Below are 17341 nucleotides of genomic sequence, written 5' to 3' on the forward strand. Positions count from 1 at the left end.
GGAACTTCTAAAGTCTGACAGGACTGAGAGCATGAAAAAATAAAAATTTCTCTCAAGAAGGTCATGATTACTTTTTAAAATAGCCCCAAACTAAATGAATAATTCAGTGGACTGGCTACAAAGTGGAAGTCAAGGCACACGAGTTGTCCTCCCTGTAAACATTATTAAAACCCATCCAGTTGGTATTGACACGTTAATATTGGGAAGACTATAGACAGCAGCTGAGAGAGAGAAACATGAAAGCAGCAGTTAATAGTCAAGGACCTTCTTCACTATTTTTGTTCTTAATAGAACACCTACCATTGTTCAGCATGCATTGTGTGCCAAGGGCCAGACTAAGTCCTTTACGTACTAGTTAGTTTGAGCCCCAACCTCAATCCCTTGCCGGCAATCCCATTGGCTGAAAACCAACTGGAGCCAAAAGGAGGGAACCTGTCAGTCTCCTTTGGCACTAGAGCAAGGCAACGAGGGGCCAGGAGTTCATCGGGAGGAGGCAGATGGAGCTGTCCAGCTCACCTTAATTTATGTCTTCGTAGCATTTGCCACTATTTGAAATTAAATTATAAAATCATTTAGTTTTTTTCTACTGGTGTTCATCACACTACAGTGCAGGCTCCAAGAGATCAGGGATGCAATGATATTCTTGGCAAAATAAATTTTCAAGTTCCTGACTATATTTGTTATCCGTCCATCCATCCATCCATTGATCCATCCATCATCCACATGACTATTAAGGGCGTGTGGTCTAGAGAACTCTTTTGCTTCTTTATATGCACCACAAAAAGGTGGGAGGCTGAAGGAGTTTATTTGCACTGTTTCCCTGTCTTTATAATTCAAACAGAAAAACCTCGACAAACGGCCCCCTACAGGAGCTTCCCCTGTGCTCCTCTCTCTGCTTGGAGATGCCCGAAGCAGAGTCCCAGCTGCTCTTGTCCTAGGGTCGTAGGCTGGCTTAGCTGTAGTGGAGTGAGCTGGGGCAGGAGCTACCAGTCAAGCCTGACTTTGTTGGTTATGGACAAACAATGCCAAATAAGGCCTCTATGAGAGATTCATTTCTGCAGTGGGGCCAGGCTGGAACCTGAAAGTCTGGTTTTATGAGGGGCCTAGACATGTATATTTTTCTCTCTCTCTTTCCTTTTTTGGCTGAGGAAGATTGGCCACGAGCTGACATCTGTGCCTATCTTCCTCTATTTTATATGTGGGATGCCTGCCCCAGTATGGGTTGTGTGTAGCTCTCTGCCAGGGATCTGAATCAGTGAACTCTGGGCTGCCAAAGCAGAGCACGTGAGCTTAGCCACTATGCTTCTGGGCTGGTCCCTAGACATCTGTGTTTTTGAAAAGTTTACCAGGCTATCCTAATATCTAGCCAGGTTTGGGAACTGCCAAGGGTCCTTATTGGTGCTGTCCAAGGTCCTGAAAAGGCAAAAGGGTCAAAGAACATGGATCCCTGCCTGAATCTTGGGGATGCCAATGTTTTGGGTGCAGGTGGTCTGTGGCTTACCAGGATTTCATAGAAAGAAGAAGATTCTCCTCGTTCCTCATCATGGCTGATAGACTCTGATATATTTCACGTGAGTTGTTTGGAAATGGTCAATCATCAGGCCTTTGGGGATGCCCATTTGATCTGGGAACCTTTAGAATGTTACATGAGGATGTCACATACACTCTGTGCATGACAGATGGCTTTTGGATGTTTGTGTATTAATATAACAAGTAGCAGATGGAGGTTGGATCAGAAGACCTTCAATGTCCTTTCCAACCCTGAGAGCCCTGGTTACCGATGTGTACTCTATATGAGCAGTAGGCTTTTGATTTATCCTATCATTTAAATCTTCATCTAGATGAATATTAAAATGGTATTACACTGAATTATCACCCACTCATGAGTATCAGCTAATACTTTCGAGGCAGCTAGCCTGGGGTGTAACTGAACCCTGTGAGCAGCGCATTTTGTCTGAACTCCTGGAAAAAATGAGACCAATGACTATGGCTTCAATTTGCCATCATGGCAACACTTAGGGAGTGATTTAGGAGGCACGTTCTCTCCTTTCTTTCCTGTCAGATTGCTGCCCCTAAGCTCCTCTTTCATAGAAATTGGAAAGCTGACACTGGGCGCTGTTCTCTAACCAGTTGAGCCAGGTGGCTTAGATGAAGTTTCTGATATTTCTTCCTGAAAATATTTCAAAATAAAATATCTTTTAGATTGTTCCATAAAGATAGGAACGTTGATCTTACCTATCAACATTAATAATGTTCCGCTTTAAAGAAGCATTTTAGAATTTACAAACTACTTTTATGTAGATTATCTGTTTTATGTTCATCAAAAGTCTGTGCAGTAGGTATAATTATTAAAAGTTTATGAGTGAAGAAACTGAGGGCCCAGAGAGGTTCGTTAACTTGCCTCAAGTCACAAAGTGTAAACAGTAAAGGTAAGACACACATGGAGGTTTTCTGACTCTACTCCAGTGATCTTTCCTTGTTTCACACTGTTTATGTAACCCACTGGGTGAATATTTGACTTTTTAAGAGCAGAGTCGGTAGAGGATTATAAGACAATATGGCATGGCAGAAGTTTACATCTGGATTTGAATTTAGGCTTCACCATTTGCTGAATGGTATCAGGCAAGTCATTTAACCTCTGAACATCTGTCAATTGAGAATGGGAATGCCTGCCTTTAGGGTTATTTTAAGGATTAGAAAGTACATAAAGTTCTGGCATGTAGTAGGTGCTCATGCAAAGGGAGCTCTGATAGTTTGAGGCAGTGTCTGTCTCTCTGAGTTTGAGGTTTACTGTCCTTGCCAAGTGGTCCTGCATCATCTACTGGGACAACCTTCAGAAACTGGAAGTTCAGTGCCCCCAAGCTGTCCCTTTCCTCTGTGTTTTCGACTGCTGGAAAATTCTTCCTGTCTTGAGCTGAAATGCCTCCTTGTAACTTATACCTGTTGGTATACATTTTACCTCTTTTAGCACGTGGAGCAAGTCCAGTCCCTCTTCCACATGATTGTTCTCCAAATGTTTGAAGACTTTATCCTGCCATCCCTTAATCTTTACTTCTTCAGGCTGAACATCCTCTGTTTCTTCAACGACTCATCACTTGATTCGGCTCACAAGGCCCTCACAATCTTGTTTGGTTCTTTCTAAAGCGTGTCTGTTCATCATCTGAAAATTCCTACAACTACAACATGTGATTATCTCTGGGCTGATTGACTCAGATTAGAATGAGATAATTATCTTCTTCTCATGGTACAGTTTAAGATCACAGCATCCTTTTTGACAGTCTTATCTTAGCTCACTGTTGACCAAACCAGCTAAGTATTCCTTTTCAATATGTAGTTCTGTGAAGCCTTAGATCTCATCTTCTGTCTTGGAGAAGCAAAGTCCCTAAGCATGGGGCCTTTCACTTTTCCATGTTAAATACCAACTTACATGCTTTGGCCCTAATTCCTGACTATTAATGTCTCTTTTAATCCTGATAATATTATCCTAAATCTGTTGTGATTGAAACAATCACACCAACTTCATATTTTCCTACTGATTAAATAAGCACATCTGCTATTATACTGCTAAATCATAAGTAAAAATGCTAAATAGGACGGACTTATATGAGCCGGTTATTTGACCTAGATCCACAGTTAGCATCATCTTGGCATAATATCTGAATCATGAACTTTAGGCAGAGAGTAAGGGTTGGTAAGAAGTAGTGAGAGAGAGACAGAGAGATCAAGGGCATAAAATATGGTTAAGAAGGGAAAGTACCCTTGGTGTAGACATCCAGATGAGGAGAGAAAAAGGAGATAGTAAAACTTAATTGCTAGGCAGGAAAAAGCCTGAGTCTGACAAGTGTTTTCTAGGTGGATGAAGCAGGTCCCGGGAGGACTTGATCTTCTCTGGGAATACCCCTCCTCTCTTTGGAAGGTGTCCACGCCCTGCTCTGGCAAAGTCTGTCCAGCAGCATTTGCTAGTCTCTTTTGACCACTGCTGCCCTCTCACTTACCACAACAAAGGCGTCACCTTCCCAGTGCATTTCCACTTTGCCTCCTCTTTTTTGTGTTCGTTTGTATTAACTCTGCAGCCAGCTGCTAAGGAACAGTTTGGAAATCAGCTGAGCCCTGCCACCACCCTCCCTCCAGAGCTTTGCATAGATTTAGCTTAGAATTCCATTTTTACCTGTTGGGGCATACCCGTATTCATCCTTCTCCCTGATTGTAGTCTGCTTTCTCTGGTACAGTGCCGGAGGTGCATTGTTTAATCTTGTCATTTGTAGAGTTTTATCTGGTTTTGTTCAACAGATTGGTAGGAGGAGATAGTGGAGTTCCTCTTTGGGGCATTGCTTTCATGTCTTTCTGGTACAAGCCCTGTGTGATATGTATTCCATGTTAGCAAATAATTCACTATAGCCAGGCAACCTGACATGGAAATTCAACACGTAGCCATTCAGTGTGCTCAGTCGGCAAACACTCCTGTCACAGTGAGTAAGCTTCGGGGAACTATTTTGTAGATTGCCACGACCTACAGAATGAAGGCTCAACAATTGTCAGGGCCAAGAAGAATGCTGATGACACCAAAGATGTCTTCGGTTTTTCTAGTGGAGCTCAAGAAATTCATTGTTCTTACCTTTGCCCTGTGAGGCCTGGAGAAGGAGGATTGCATTATGCCTCTTTTAGCATAAGGCCGAAAGAGGGCCTTGGCCTCTTGTGTAAGGTCACCCCCCCCCACCCCATGTTAGTGAGGGGAAATAGCATGGGAATTGCCTTGTGTTCTGTGGAGGGAACTTTCTTAAAGGAGCACCTTGATATTCACTGGCGCCAGCTAAAAGACATTGAAAACGAGGCTCTATCTAGCAAACGAAGGTCATTGCGACGTTCCTCTTCAGGGAGTGTGAGCGCTTTTCTTCAATTCTAGGCAAAGCCCAAGATAAACCTCTTCATTTAGCATCTCATTTGGGCTTCATATTGTCTTATTGAACAGCAGCATAATACATGTCGATTCACATGGTTTACATTGGAAATTCATTCTTCTATATAATTGGGAAAGGTACTGTGGAGTCTCTTCAGAGGCCTTTCTTCATCCAGGTAAATAAAAATCCAATATTCCTTCATAAGTGGTGGTGTTGAACCACCGCATTGCTGTGTGTCGAGCTCTGAGGGCTTTGTCTGTTAACAGAAAATGGAATTCTTCATAGAATATTGACTGGTCTTTTAAGCAGACAGGACACTTGCCAGGGAGGGTGTTCTTAGCCAAAGTCATGAATAAAGAGAAGTTTTACCTTGTAAAGAAAATTCCTAATGGGAGCCCTCGATCCGGTGACCGACTTTCACAGGGAGCGTGTCAGCTACTCTTCGCATTGTTCATTCCTCTCAAGCAGTTTTCATGTTTGATTGGATGTTTAATTTTGCATGGTATTGTATTAGAAATGAGATACACTTTATAACACTCACAGATACTAATGGCATGCAAAATTCCCATAATTCTCCCAGTGCAACTTAATAGGCACTACCTCGTCTGAGCGCCAGGCCTAGAAACGTGACTAAGTGGGAACTGGGTTTTCTTCAGCCAAAAGAAAGGGTAGATTTTAGATGGTTGTAGAGTAAATGCATTATTTGTGTCAGATAGCCTATGGGGATGTGATAAATTTGGGCTGATTATAATGCCATCAACTTAAGCAGTAAATCGTACACTTATCAGAAGAATTTTGCTTGATCTAATTAATTTTCAAGCTGCTGATTATTTCTCTTGCCCTTTCTGAAATATGTCTATCGGGCTTTCCTGTTAGTGGGTTGTCTGCTTGACAGATTCAAACTCTCTATCCCTCTTTTCTGGATGAAAAGCAGTGAGAGGTGTTCATCTTGCTCTTTCTCTCTCGGACTTCTTGTGTGAATCTCGTGAGTAGGGGATAGTGGAGCAAGATACTTGCAAATGATTATCACCTTTCACTCATTTTCACTGACTGTGTTTTCCTCAGGATTATCTGCATAAAGTGTCAAGTTTTGACTACCTGATTTCTCAATCCGTGTTATTCTGTTTTGTGAATTGCTCATCATAAAATCTTTGCTGTTGGGGCCAGCCGGGTGGTGTAGTGGTTAAGTTCTTGTGCTCTGCTTTCAGCAGCCTGGGGTTTTCAGGTTTGGATCCCAGGCACAGACCCAGCACCGCTGGTCAAGACACACTATGGAGGTGTCCCACATAAGATAGAGGAAGATGGACACAGATGTTAGCTCAGCGACAATCTTCCTCAAGCAAAAAGAGGAAGATTGGTAACAGATTTTAGCTCAGGACCAATCACACACACACACACACACACACACACACACACACACACAAATCTTTGTTGTAGTACTTTAGGGCTTGTGTAACTGTCTGTAGCCCTCCCATTCTGAAGGTAGTATCAGGGAGCGTTCATTCATTCATTCAATAAATATATGGAGTAGGCACATACTTTGACAAGACATTCTTCTAGATGCTAGAGATACTGAGACAAAAAAGGCAGACAAGATCCCTACTTTCAGTGCTTGCTTCTGGTGGGAGGAGACAGTCAGCAAGGAGCCAAGATAATTTTGGAGCATCATTTGCTTTGATAGGGGTAAAATGAGCTAAGTGATGAGCAGCCAGGAGCTGCTTTATCTAGAATGGTGAGGGAAGGTCTCAGTGCAGGAGACAACTGAGCAGGTGCAGGGATGCTGCCGGGAGGGCAGCATTTCCTCCCCACTCGACAGATGATCGGTGGTAGTAGCAGTCAGGGAGCCCAGGCACAACTTGAGGGTGAATGTGCTGGGCCCAGGGGTGCCAGGAAGGTCCAATTCCTCCTTGCTTGGCAGGGAGGTCTGGGAAGGCAGCCAGGACCAGAATCTTAGAGACTCCAGTGGGTAGTGCGAGGGTACAGGGTCGTGCACTGAAGTTCTGGAGAGTATGTCCAAATGGGTCATCCAAGTGGGGAGGGTCTCGGAGATCATAAAAGAACCAACATATAGGGCAGGATATATGAAATAGACTGTATTAACAAAGGCTATAGAAAGGCAGTTGGAAATAAGAACTGAGAGTGGGGACCTCCACTCACTGTTGACATTTTTATTTACTCAGAAACCTTTTCTATGGATTGGCTAAATCCAGTTAAGGTCCCAAATGGACTAGGAAAGTGCCTAGTACTGGATTGGGTGGAAGTGTTAGCAATAGTGTCCTGTTGTCTTTTACTCATTAAAAGCAATGTTCTTTGTTTTGGTTTAATGATTGTGTCCAAACATACAATCTGCTAAATGATAGTTTTTTCTCTTCTTCCTTTTCTGAGCGCTTCTCTAGTCTTAAGTGAGATTATGATGAACTTTCACAAAAATCAAACTTTTGTATATGTCAAAGAATTATATATTTTGGAAGGATGTATAAGATATTAAATAAGATGTTTGCTTAGTATCTTGAGTAATTTATGTAGAAAAGTTTGTGACTTATGGCTCTAAAGAATTAAAAGAAGCTGATGAATGATACTTTAAAACTAAAATAATAAAAATTCTGGAATTTTAGGTTGTCATAGAAAATGTACTTGTCCAAGTATTGTTTTTAACAAAGTTTATTATCTAAATAGATCATCAGCTTGCTCTATCACATTAGATTAAATGACAACAGGAATTAATGCTGTTAATTCCTTTGTTATTTTCCTGTTACATATTTACTTGTTCTAGCTTTAAATTTGTAGAAGGTAAAAAGAAACTTAGGACTTTTAAATATTCAAAGTTGTGGAAACTTATGACAAGATAGATGCTGCATTCTTGCATTTTAATGTTGAAATCTCATACCATTGAATACACTCCATGTGACAGTCATGTCCTTCTTTAAACTGTATCCCAAAGCACAAGTGGGCATCTAAGACTGAGAACCCAGTCTCAGTGGATTCATTTGCTGGAAAACACAGCCAGTGGGCTAGAATGGGTCATGTGACCTGTGTAGCTCTGCCTTCTCAGATGCCTGAGTTTTACAGAATAGCAGCCAAGGCATGTGCCAAAGGCATTAAACATATTTCACCACAACCCATACAGTCAGAGTAATGTCCTCGTTTTTTAAGTAAGGAAGCTGAGTTACAGAGAAATTAAGTAACTTGATTAAGGCGATCCAGCTTGTAGAATGCAGAACTGGAATATGCTCCCAAACCTATTTTACCCCAAATTCATGTTGTCTCTGCTATACCGCACTATCTCTGATACCTCTTGGTTTTGTGGGCATGAAAATAAGTAGCTGCTTTTCTATTTTTCACTGAGGTATATTTGTGAGGGTAAATAATATTAGCCACAAAGAGAAAAAATCCTCTCTATCTCTGTGGGTTGGCATAGAAGTTTATTTATTTCTTGCTTATGTAGAGTCCAGCTGGGTGAGTCTAGTTGTCAGGTGGCCTTCCATGTCATCATTTAGGGATCCAGGATCCTCTATCTTGTGGCTCTGCCCACCTTGTAGCCCTCAGATGTCTTCTCTAGTCATCTAAAAGAGAGGGTGAAAGAATGTGAAAGATGCTTGAGGGAGAGTATTTAGGGGAAGGGGCAGGCCGAGAAGTGGTGCCCATCCCTTCTACTCGTGTTCCATGGCCACACCCAGCTGTGAGGGAGGCTGGAAATGTGGTGTGGCTGGGAGCCCAGCAGGAAGAGAGAGTGGGTCCCAGCAGAACTAACCAGTCTTGGCCATGTGCTTAGGAACGTGGACTTGTTTCCCTTTTTCCTTCCTGTTGAGTAAATCAAGTTGGGGATTTTAATTTATTTGAATGAGTAGTACAAATTTTGAGGTCTGGGTTCAAATCCTAGCACTACCATTTACAAGGTCCTTAACCATGCACAAGTTATTTAACCTTGCTGAGCCAGGAACACCTATGTGATGATGGTGTTTTGCGGATTAAGTGAATTAATTTATGGAAAGCCCTCGGTACAATGCTTGACACACATTAAGTACTGTGTAAGTGCTGGCTGTTACGTCTGCATGTCAGCTCCACTTGATTCCTCATTCAAAACTCAGCTCTACTGTCCCCTTCTGTGGAAAGTCTTCTCTGACTTTGCCAGATAGAATTCTGTTTTCTTTCCTCCCTGCTTCCGTAGAGCATGGCATTTATTGCACTGAATGATAAGGGGTGTGCATGTATTTGTCTCTCTCAAGCATTTAACCAGAGGGCAAGGACTTGGACATGTTAATTTTGCCCCCATATGTGTATCCCCATAGCCAGCACGGTGTCACACACATTGTAGGCAGTCAGATATTTGTTGAAGTGAAGGAAATCTCACTAACCAGAATACCGGACTATCAGAATCTTCCATTTCCTTACGACACTGGAAAGCAAGGGGCTTGCTGTCTTAGCTCTGACTTTACATTTCCCTTGACTTGATGCTAGATTTTGTGACAGATCACTGTGCCCTGCCTATCTATTTCCATGAGCCAGTCCACCAAGGGAGCTGTACCTCAGGGATCAGGAGCCATTTGGCCAAGATCCTGATTATATTTGTCTGGCATGTTGGTGGAATAACTCCCCCTATACAGGGTACCAGTAGGGATGTGACAATTCTAATTCTTAGCTTATGATATGTTATCAGCATTAGTTTGTGCAATACTCCTTTCTTGTTTCATTCATTCCCTTTTTTTCCCCTTCACCATTCTCATTCCCTTAGGAAAATACTGTCATACTTTATGTGAATTTAAATTTGTATATATCCTTGCCCAATAGATGTAAATTGTTTTGCATGTGTGTATTTTTAGTTTACATACATTATAGGCCTTGTTACTTTTTTACTCTATTTTTGAGAATTTTTATTTTAAAATAATTTTAATCTTACAGAAAAGTTTTAAGAATGGTACAAAAACCAATCATACTCTTCACCCAGACTCTGCTTTCTTGGTCTCTAGATAATGATGTGTGTGTTTACATATGTATGTTGTACTTAGATACACACATTGTTATTTTGAACCCTCTGAGAATATGTTGCAAACATCGTGACCCTCTACTCCTAAATATTTCAGTGCATATTTCCTAAGAACAAGACATTTCCTTAAATACACGCCACCCAATTCTCAAAATCAGGAAGTTGAATGTCAATACAATGCTATTATGTAATCTACAGTTCCTATCAAATCTCACCAATTTTCCCTCTAATGTCCTTTATGGGATTTTTTTTTCCTGCCCCAAGGTGCAATCCAGGATCCTGTTTTGCATTTAATTTTTACGTCCTTTTGGTCTCCTTTACTCTCCAACTGTTCCTCAGTCTGTCTATTTTTCATGACATTGACATTTGGAAGAGCACAGGCAGTTATTTTGTAGAATGTCCCTTAAATTGCCTCATATTTCCTCATGATAAAATTTCCTCTGTGTGGGTTTTTATTTTTTAATACTGTGTTTTTAAGCTCTCTTCTTTTTGCCGTGTCTGTTTCCAGTTTGCTGGTTCTGCCTGCTGCGTGGAATTCTCGAGTGAGGACTGCCTGGTGGAGTGAATTGGCAGGGCTACCAGGAAGGCGGCAGCCAGCAAACTTTCTCTGGCATCAGGAGGGGATCCTGACGGGGGACTGTGTGACCCTGGAAACCAGCACACCCCTTTGACAAGGGTGCTGGGGTCACTGTCCTGCTTCAGCTGCTAGCGGCCTCAGCTGTTGGCTTCCTCAACTACTTCTAAGGGACAAGGAGTTGTTATGCTTGTGGAAGATGAGGCAGGATAGGAAGTTGATCTTTTTGATTATTCCTTCCTTCCTTCATGCACTTAATATATATCGATTAGGAGCCTATTCTGCTCGATTGCTCACTTTCTAGCATATTGAAAACCAAAAAGAAAGTGTTTGAATTGAAGGCCTCTCTCCTGACAGATGCAAATGTTTTAAAATGAAGGTTAAGATAAACAGTTTGACACTTTCGATTTATTAGTAAAACAGCCTCATAGAAAATTATGCTTCTGCCTCTTCACTTAAATACAGTGATTTCCGTTTCTCTCTGGCCTCCTCTGAAATTCGCCAACATCGAACATAATTTTTGCATCGTTATCTCCACAGTTCATAAATAACTTTCACTGGAGGAAAGTGGAATGCAAAGTTATTTTGTATACACTTTCCCATATTTTATAACCTGCATATTTATCACTCCTAATGACTATAGTAAATTCTGTCCAGCTGATCTACTATAACATATGCATTTCTCTTTTGTTGTAAATTGGACTTGTTTCTAGGTTTTCACTTTTAGAAAACTTTTTTTTTAAGGTAGTATATAGGATATTCTCATGTTAAAGCAGTTTTGACAAATTGTTTCATCTAAACTGGTTCATTCTAACATACAAAAAAGGTTGAATTCCTGTGGAGGAAACACAGCCTGTCTTTTTTAAGGAGACTTATTTTTCCTTGCTAACATTTTGAGCTTCCATTTATAATGGAAAGATAATTAGTAGAGAAGGACCTGATGTATTTAAAGCTTTGTCAGTTGAATACCTTGCACGTATTGTTAGGAAACAGCATGTTTCCGGTGGAGAATAGGAGAGTAATGGACGATGTGGCTAAGATCTAAGACTGCAGCATGACAGCTCCCAACTGCAACAGCCTTGCAATCATTCACTTGCCTTGACACCACTGAACAATCTTTCGGTTCTTCCACACTTTCCTCCTGAGAGCCACTGGAGGAATCCATCACCCTCTGGCAGGAGGCAGTCAGCTCCATCCCAGCAGAGAGGACTGATTAGTCGTTAGACCTCTGGACCCACCTGGGAATGACTCCTCCCGCAGCCGCTCTGAGCAAGCACTGAGGAAGGCAAGCAATGGACAGGGCCATCATGAGGAATTGAAATTCACAGATGGTCCCTATATCTTATCCCTCTCAGCATCTTCTGGGCGTCTTAAGACAAGTTCAAATCTCAGGCTAGCTCTTCCTTTCCCTTCTCAGCACTCAGGTGCCGGGAGGTGCTTGCCAAGGGTGATAGGCGGGCCTGTGATCATCTGGGGTTGCAGGGACTATTGATAACGACAGCGCAGCAAGATTTGTGGCTAACTGGGGCTTGGGAGGGCAGAACAATTGAGACGATTCAGTTGTTCAGTAGCTTCTGTAGGCCCCTTCAAAGATCCTGGGGCTGTTGCATCCTCTGTGTTAGTTTATGTCCTTATGTATTATATGAAGATTTTCTTCATGTGCAGAATTTTATCTTCCTCTTGCTCCAGGAGGGCAGACTGTGTGTGTCTGGTTTATTGCTCTGTCTTCTAGTGCCTTGCCTGGAGCTCAGGGCATAAAAAGTGCTCAATGCATATTTGTTCATTGGATGATGGCTTCAGTTACTGGATGTTACAGTCTAAGCACGTGATCATCTGCGCAGCTGCTACTCACTTGTTTAAAGGGTGAGAGCAGGTTGCTGTAGAAATGAGTAGCAGCTAAATAAACCAAAGCCAGGGAGTAGTAGAGGGCAAAGGGAGGTGCCTGGGCTTTGGAGCCAGGCAGATGGGGATTCTTACCCCAACGCTGCCGCTCCCTGACTGTCTTCACCTGGTTGAGCCATTTGTATTCGCTGAACCTCAGCTTCTCACCTGTCATGTGGATAAAACCACTGTACTCACAGAGTTTGTATCAAGTTCATTGCTTAGAGTCGACACTCAAAAATGTTACCCTCTTCCTCTTTCTCCTGCCAAAAGGATGAAGACAGAAAGCCAAGAAGGGCCCAGATAATGTGTCCAAGTCTTGTCAAGAAAGAGATCTCTACATTCAAGTTAGCTGTCACTTAAACTGTGCTCCATATTGGCTCCATCTCTCTGTACCAGCAGCTAACACCATGAGTACTTCAAACAGCGTGTGTAACTTTCGGTTCTGCTTTGAGCTTCTCCATTAGTAACTGTGTTCTTTGCCCCTACAGGATTTATGAACGTGTGATAGACACTCCTGAGACCAACCTCCCCCCAGGAAGCAATTTGTGGCTGGGTCAGCGAAACCAAAAGCACGGCTTATTCAAAGTAAGTGCTACTTTCTGCTTTTGCCACATGCTCTTCTATGTGGTTGACGTGAATTAAATCATTTAATTGTCACAATAATTCTATGGAGTAGGCGCTTTGAGACTAGGCAGAGAGTTACGTGCCTGGGTCGCACAGTTCACTCTACTGCCGGGTATGGATGATACAGAATGTAAATGATCCTCAAAATGTTTCTCATTAACTTAATTCTGGGAGACTACAGATAATCTTCATGTTGGTTTCCATTCTCAGGATATATGTTAAGTCCGTTTGGGGTGGATATCTAGATAGGCAATAGGAAACCAATCTCAACTTCGATGAGCTTTGGTTTTCTTGTCTATAAAGAGGGTACTGCAATAACTGCATTATTGTACTTCATAGAAAGATGGAGATACAGTGGTAAAACGAATGGAGAGGATAAACACATCATGAAATTTTAAGATAGTCTTGTTCTTCAATAGAATGGCAGACTTTTGCTTCTGGCAATATGGTAGAGTAGATATTTAAAAAAATCCTCCTGCTTGAAAATGCCTATAAATGCTGGATAAAACAGAACAAAAATCTTTCAAGATTCGTCATTGCACTTACAGAAGGGAGATCCCTGGAGGCCGAATATGTGGAGGGAAGTGAAAACCAGCAGGATGTTTGCCAGCGCCGGCAATTCAGACATTCAAGTTTATTCCTTTTCCATTGATTTATTCCAACTTTATTGAGATGTAATTAACATAAAACATTGTGTAAGTTTAAGGTGTATAGTGTGTTGATGGGATACACTTATATGTTGCAAAATGATGGCCACCATGGCGTTACTGACATCTCCAACATGTCATGTAATTACATTTCTTTTGTGTGGTAAGATTTAAGATCTACTCTTAGTAACTTTCACGTATACAATACAGTATTACAGTTATAATCACCATGCTTTGCGTTAGATCTCTAGGACTTATTTGTATTGTAACTGCAAGTTTGTACCCTTTGATCAACAGCTCCCATTTTCCCCCAAACCCCCCCACCCCAATCTCCTGGTAACCACCATTCTAGTCTCTGTCTCTATGCGTTTGGCTTTTTTAGATTCCAGATGTAAGTGATATCAAACAGTATCTGTCTTTCTCTGTCTGACTTATTTCACTACACATGGTGCCCTCAAGCTCCATTCATGTTATCTCAAATGGCAGGATGTTTTTCTTCCTTATGACTGAAGAATAAACTGTTGTGTATATATATCCACCACATCTTCTTTATCCGTTCTTCTGTTGACAGACACTTAGGTGCTTTCCATATCTTGACTATTGTGAGTAATGCTGCAGTGAACATGACAGTGCATCTGTCTGTGTGAGGTAGTGATTGCATCTCATTGGGTATATACCATATATACGCAGTATAATATGAAACCACCCAGAACGGGGATTGCTGGATCACATGGTAGTTGAATTTTTATTTTTTTGAGGAACATTGAGACTGCTTTCCATAGTGACTGTAACAGTTTACATTTTTACCAACAGTACACAACAGTTCCCTTTTCTCCACATCCTTGCCAACTCTTGTTATTTCTTGTCTTTTTGATGATAGTCATTTTTTTCTTTTTCTTTTTTTTTTTTTTTCTGTGAGGAAGATTCACCCTGGGCTGATGTCTGTTCCACTCTTCCTCTGCTTTGTATTTGCGTTGCCTCCACAGCATGGCTCATGAGTGGAGTAGGTCCGTGCCTGAGATCCAAACCTGTGAACCCAGGCCACCGAAGTGGAGAATGCAGAACTTTAACCACTTGGCCATGGAGCCAGCCCCTTGATGACAGTCATTTTAGCAGGTGTGAGGTGGTATCCCATTGTGATTTTGATTTACATTTCCTTGATGATTATTGATTTTGAGTACCTTTTCATGTCTCTGTTGGCCACTTGCATATCTTTTTTGGAAAAATATCTATTCAGTTTCTCCGCCCATTTTTTTAAATTGAATTTTGTTTTGCTATTGAGTTGTATGAGTTTTTTATATATTTTGGATATTAACCATCTATCAGACATATGATTTGCAAGTATTTTCTCCCATTCAGTAGGTTGCCTTTTCATTTTGTTGATTGTTTCTTTTGCTGTGTAGAAGCCTTTTAATTTGATGTTAATCCCACTTATTAATTTTGCTTTTATTGCTTGTGCATTTGGTATCATATCCAAAAAATCATTGCCAAGACCAATGTCAAGGAGCTTTTTCCCTGTTTTATTCTACGAGGTTTTTTTTTTTTTTAAAGATTTTATTTTTTTCCTTTTTCTCCCCAAAGTCCCCCGGTACATAGTTGTATATTCTTCGTTGTGGGTCCATCTACTTGTGCCATGTGGGACGCTGCCTCAGCGTGGTTTGATGAGCAGTGCCATATCTGCGCCCAGGATTCGAACCAATGAAACACTGGGCCGCCTGCTGCGGAGCGCGCAAACTTACCCACTCGGCCACGGGGCCAGCCCCTTATTCTAGGAGTTTTATGGTTTCAAGTCTTGTGTTTAAGTCTTTAATTCATTTCAGATTAATTTTTGTGAGTGTTGTAAAATAGAGGTCTAGCTTCATTCTTTGACGTGTGAATATCCAATTTTCCCAACGCCATTTATTGAAGAGACTGTCCTTTCCTCATTTTGGCTCCCTTATCAAATATCATTTGACTGTATACATGAGTTTATTTTTTGGGCTCTTGATTCTGTTCCATTGGTCTATGTGTCTATTTTTATGCCAGTATCATACTGTTTTGATTACTATAGCTTGGTAGTATAGTTTGAAATCAGGAAGTGTGATGCCTCTGGCTTTGTTCTTCTTTCTCAAGATTGCTTTGGCTATTTGGGGTCTTTTGTGGTTCCATACAAATTCAAGGATTGCTGTTTTCAATTTCTGTGAAAAATGGCTGTCGAATTTTGGTAGGGGGTACATTGGATCTATAGATGGCTTTGGGTAGTATGGACATTTTAACGATATTCTTTTGATCCATGAACACAGGATATCTTTCCATTTGTTTGTGCCTTTTTCAATTTTTTGACCAAAGTCTTGTGGTTTTCAGTGTACAGATCTTTCACATCCTTGTTTAAACTTATTCCTAAGTATTTTTATTGTTTTTGATGATATTGTGAATGGGATTGTTTTATTTCTTTTTCTGATTTTCATTGTTAATGTGTAGAAAAAACTGGTTTTTATATGTTGGTTTTGTATTCTGCACCTTTGCTGAATTCATTGATTAGTTTTAAAAGTTTTTCAGTGGAATCTTTAGGATTTTCTGTATGTAAGATCATGTCATCTGCAAAAAGACAATTTTACTTCTTCCTTTCTAATTTGGATGCCTTTTATTTCTCTTTCTTGCCTGATTGCTCTGGCTAGGACTTGCAGCACTGTGTTGAATAAAAGTGGTGGAAGTGGATACCCTTGTCTTTTTCCTGATGTTAGAGGAAAAGCTTTCAGATTTTCACCATTGAGTATGATGTTAGCTGTGGGCTTGTCATACATGGCCTTTATTATGTTAAAGTATGTTCCTTCTGTGCCCAATTTGTTGAGTGCTTTTTAACATGAAAGGATGTCATATTTTGTCAAATGCTTTTTCTGCATCTATTGAGATGATCATATTTTTATCTTTCGTTCTATTAATGTGGAAAATCTACACTGTCGTGTAACCACCATCATAATTAAGATAAAGGATCACTCCAAAACTCCCAAAATTGCCCTGTCCTGATTTTTATTCAACTCTTCTCATCCTGAACCTCTAGCAACCACTGATCTGTTGTCTGGCCCTATAGTTTTGCCTTTGCCAGAATGTTACATAAATGGAATTATTTATGTATATATGTTGAGGTTCAGCCATGTTGTTGTGTGTACCAGTGTTTTATTCTTTTGTTGTTGAGTACTATTCCAATTCTACTGTATGGGTGTACCACAATTTGTTTATCTGTTCCTCAGTTCATGGACACTTAGGTTGTTTTGAGTTTGGGGCATTTATGAATAAAGCCACTAAAAACATTTGTATACAGGTTTTTGTATGAACAGAAGTTTTCATTTCGTTTGGGTAAATATGTATGAGAGGGATCCTTGGGTCTTACATTAAGTGTATGTTTAACTTTGTAAGAAAATGCCAATATACTTTCCAAAGTGGCTAAGCTATTTTTGCATTCCCACTAGCAATGCATGAAAGCCCCAGTTAGGCCTTACATTTCAACAGCCTGTGTGGGATGGGAGGAATGGGTCAGAAGCCATGCAAGATTGCAAGTTGGGGCAGAAACTTCTGAAATAAAGCCACAACCCAGAAGTCTACGCTTCCAGTGGAGGGGTGGGAACAAATAGTTTACTATTTAGCAAAGGGAAGCAAACCAATAACTAGCCTTTCTCTATCTCATCTCCACATGGGAAATAAATTATAGTTCCCCCATGAGAATTTGAAACCACAGCCCTGACATTGTTCA

The 17341-nt window shown here is 40.9% G+C and overlaps 1 protein-coding gene across 4 annotated transcripts in view; it reads left to right on the forward strand.

Moving 5' to 3' along the window:
* The window catches only part of NELL1 (neural EGFL like 1), a 753092-nt gene that overhangs the window by 138164 nt on the left and 597587 nt on the right, over positions 1–17341 (forward strand). For all 4 annotated transcript variants that reach the window (XM_023646175.2, XM_023646174.2, XM_070273436.1 and 1 more), the window contains exon 5: positions 12829–12925. In XM_023646175.2, coding sequence (XP_023501943.1) covers positions 12829–12925 — 97 coding nt within the window. The remainder of the gene's footprint in view (positions 1–12828; positions 12926–17341) is intronic.

Source organism: Equus caballus, chromosome 7, assembly GCF_041296265.1.
Source record: "Equus caballus isolate H_3958 breed thoroughbred chromosome 7, TB-T2T, whole genome shotgun sequence".
Taxonomy (NCBI): Eukaryota; Metazoa; Chordata; class Mammalia; order Perissodactyla; family Equidae; genus Equus; species Equus caballus.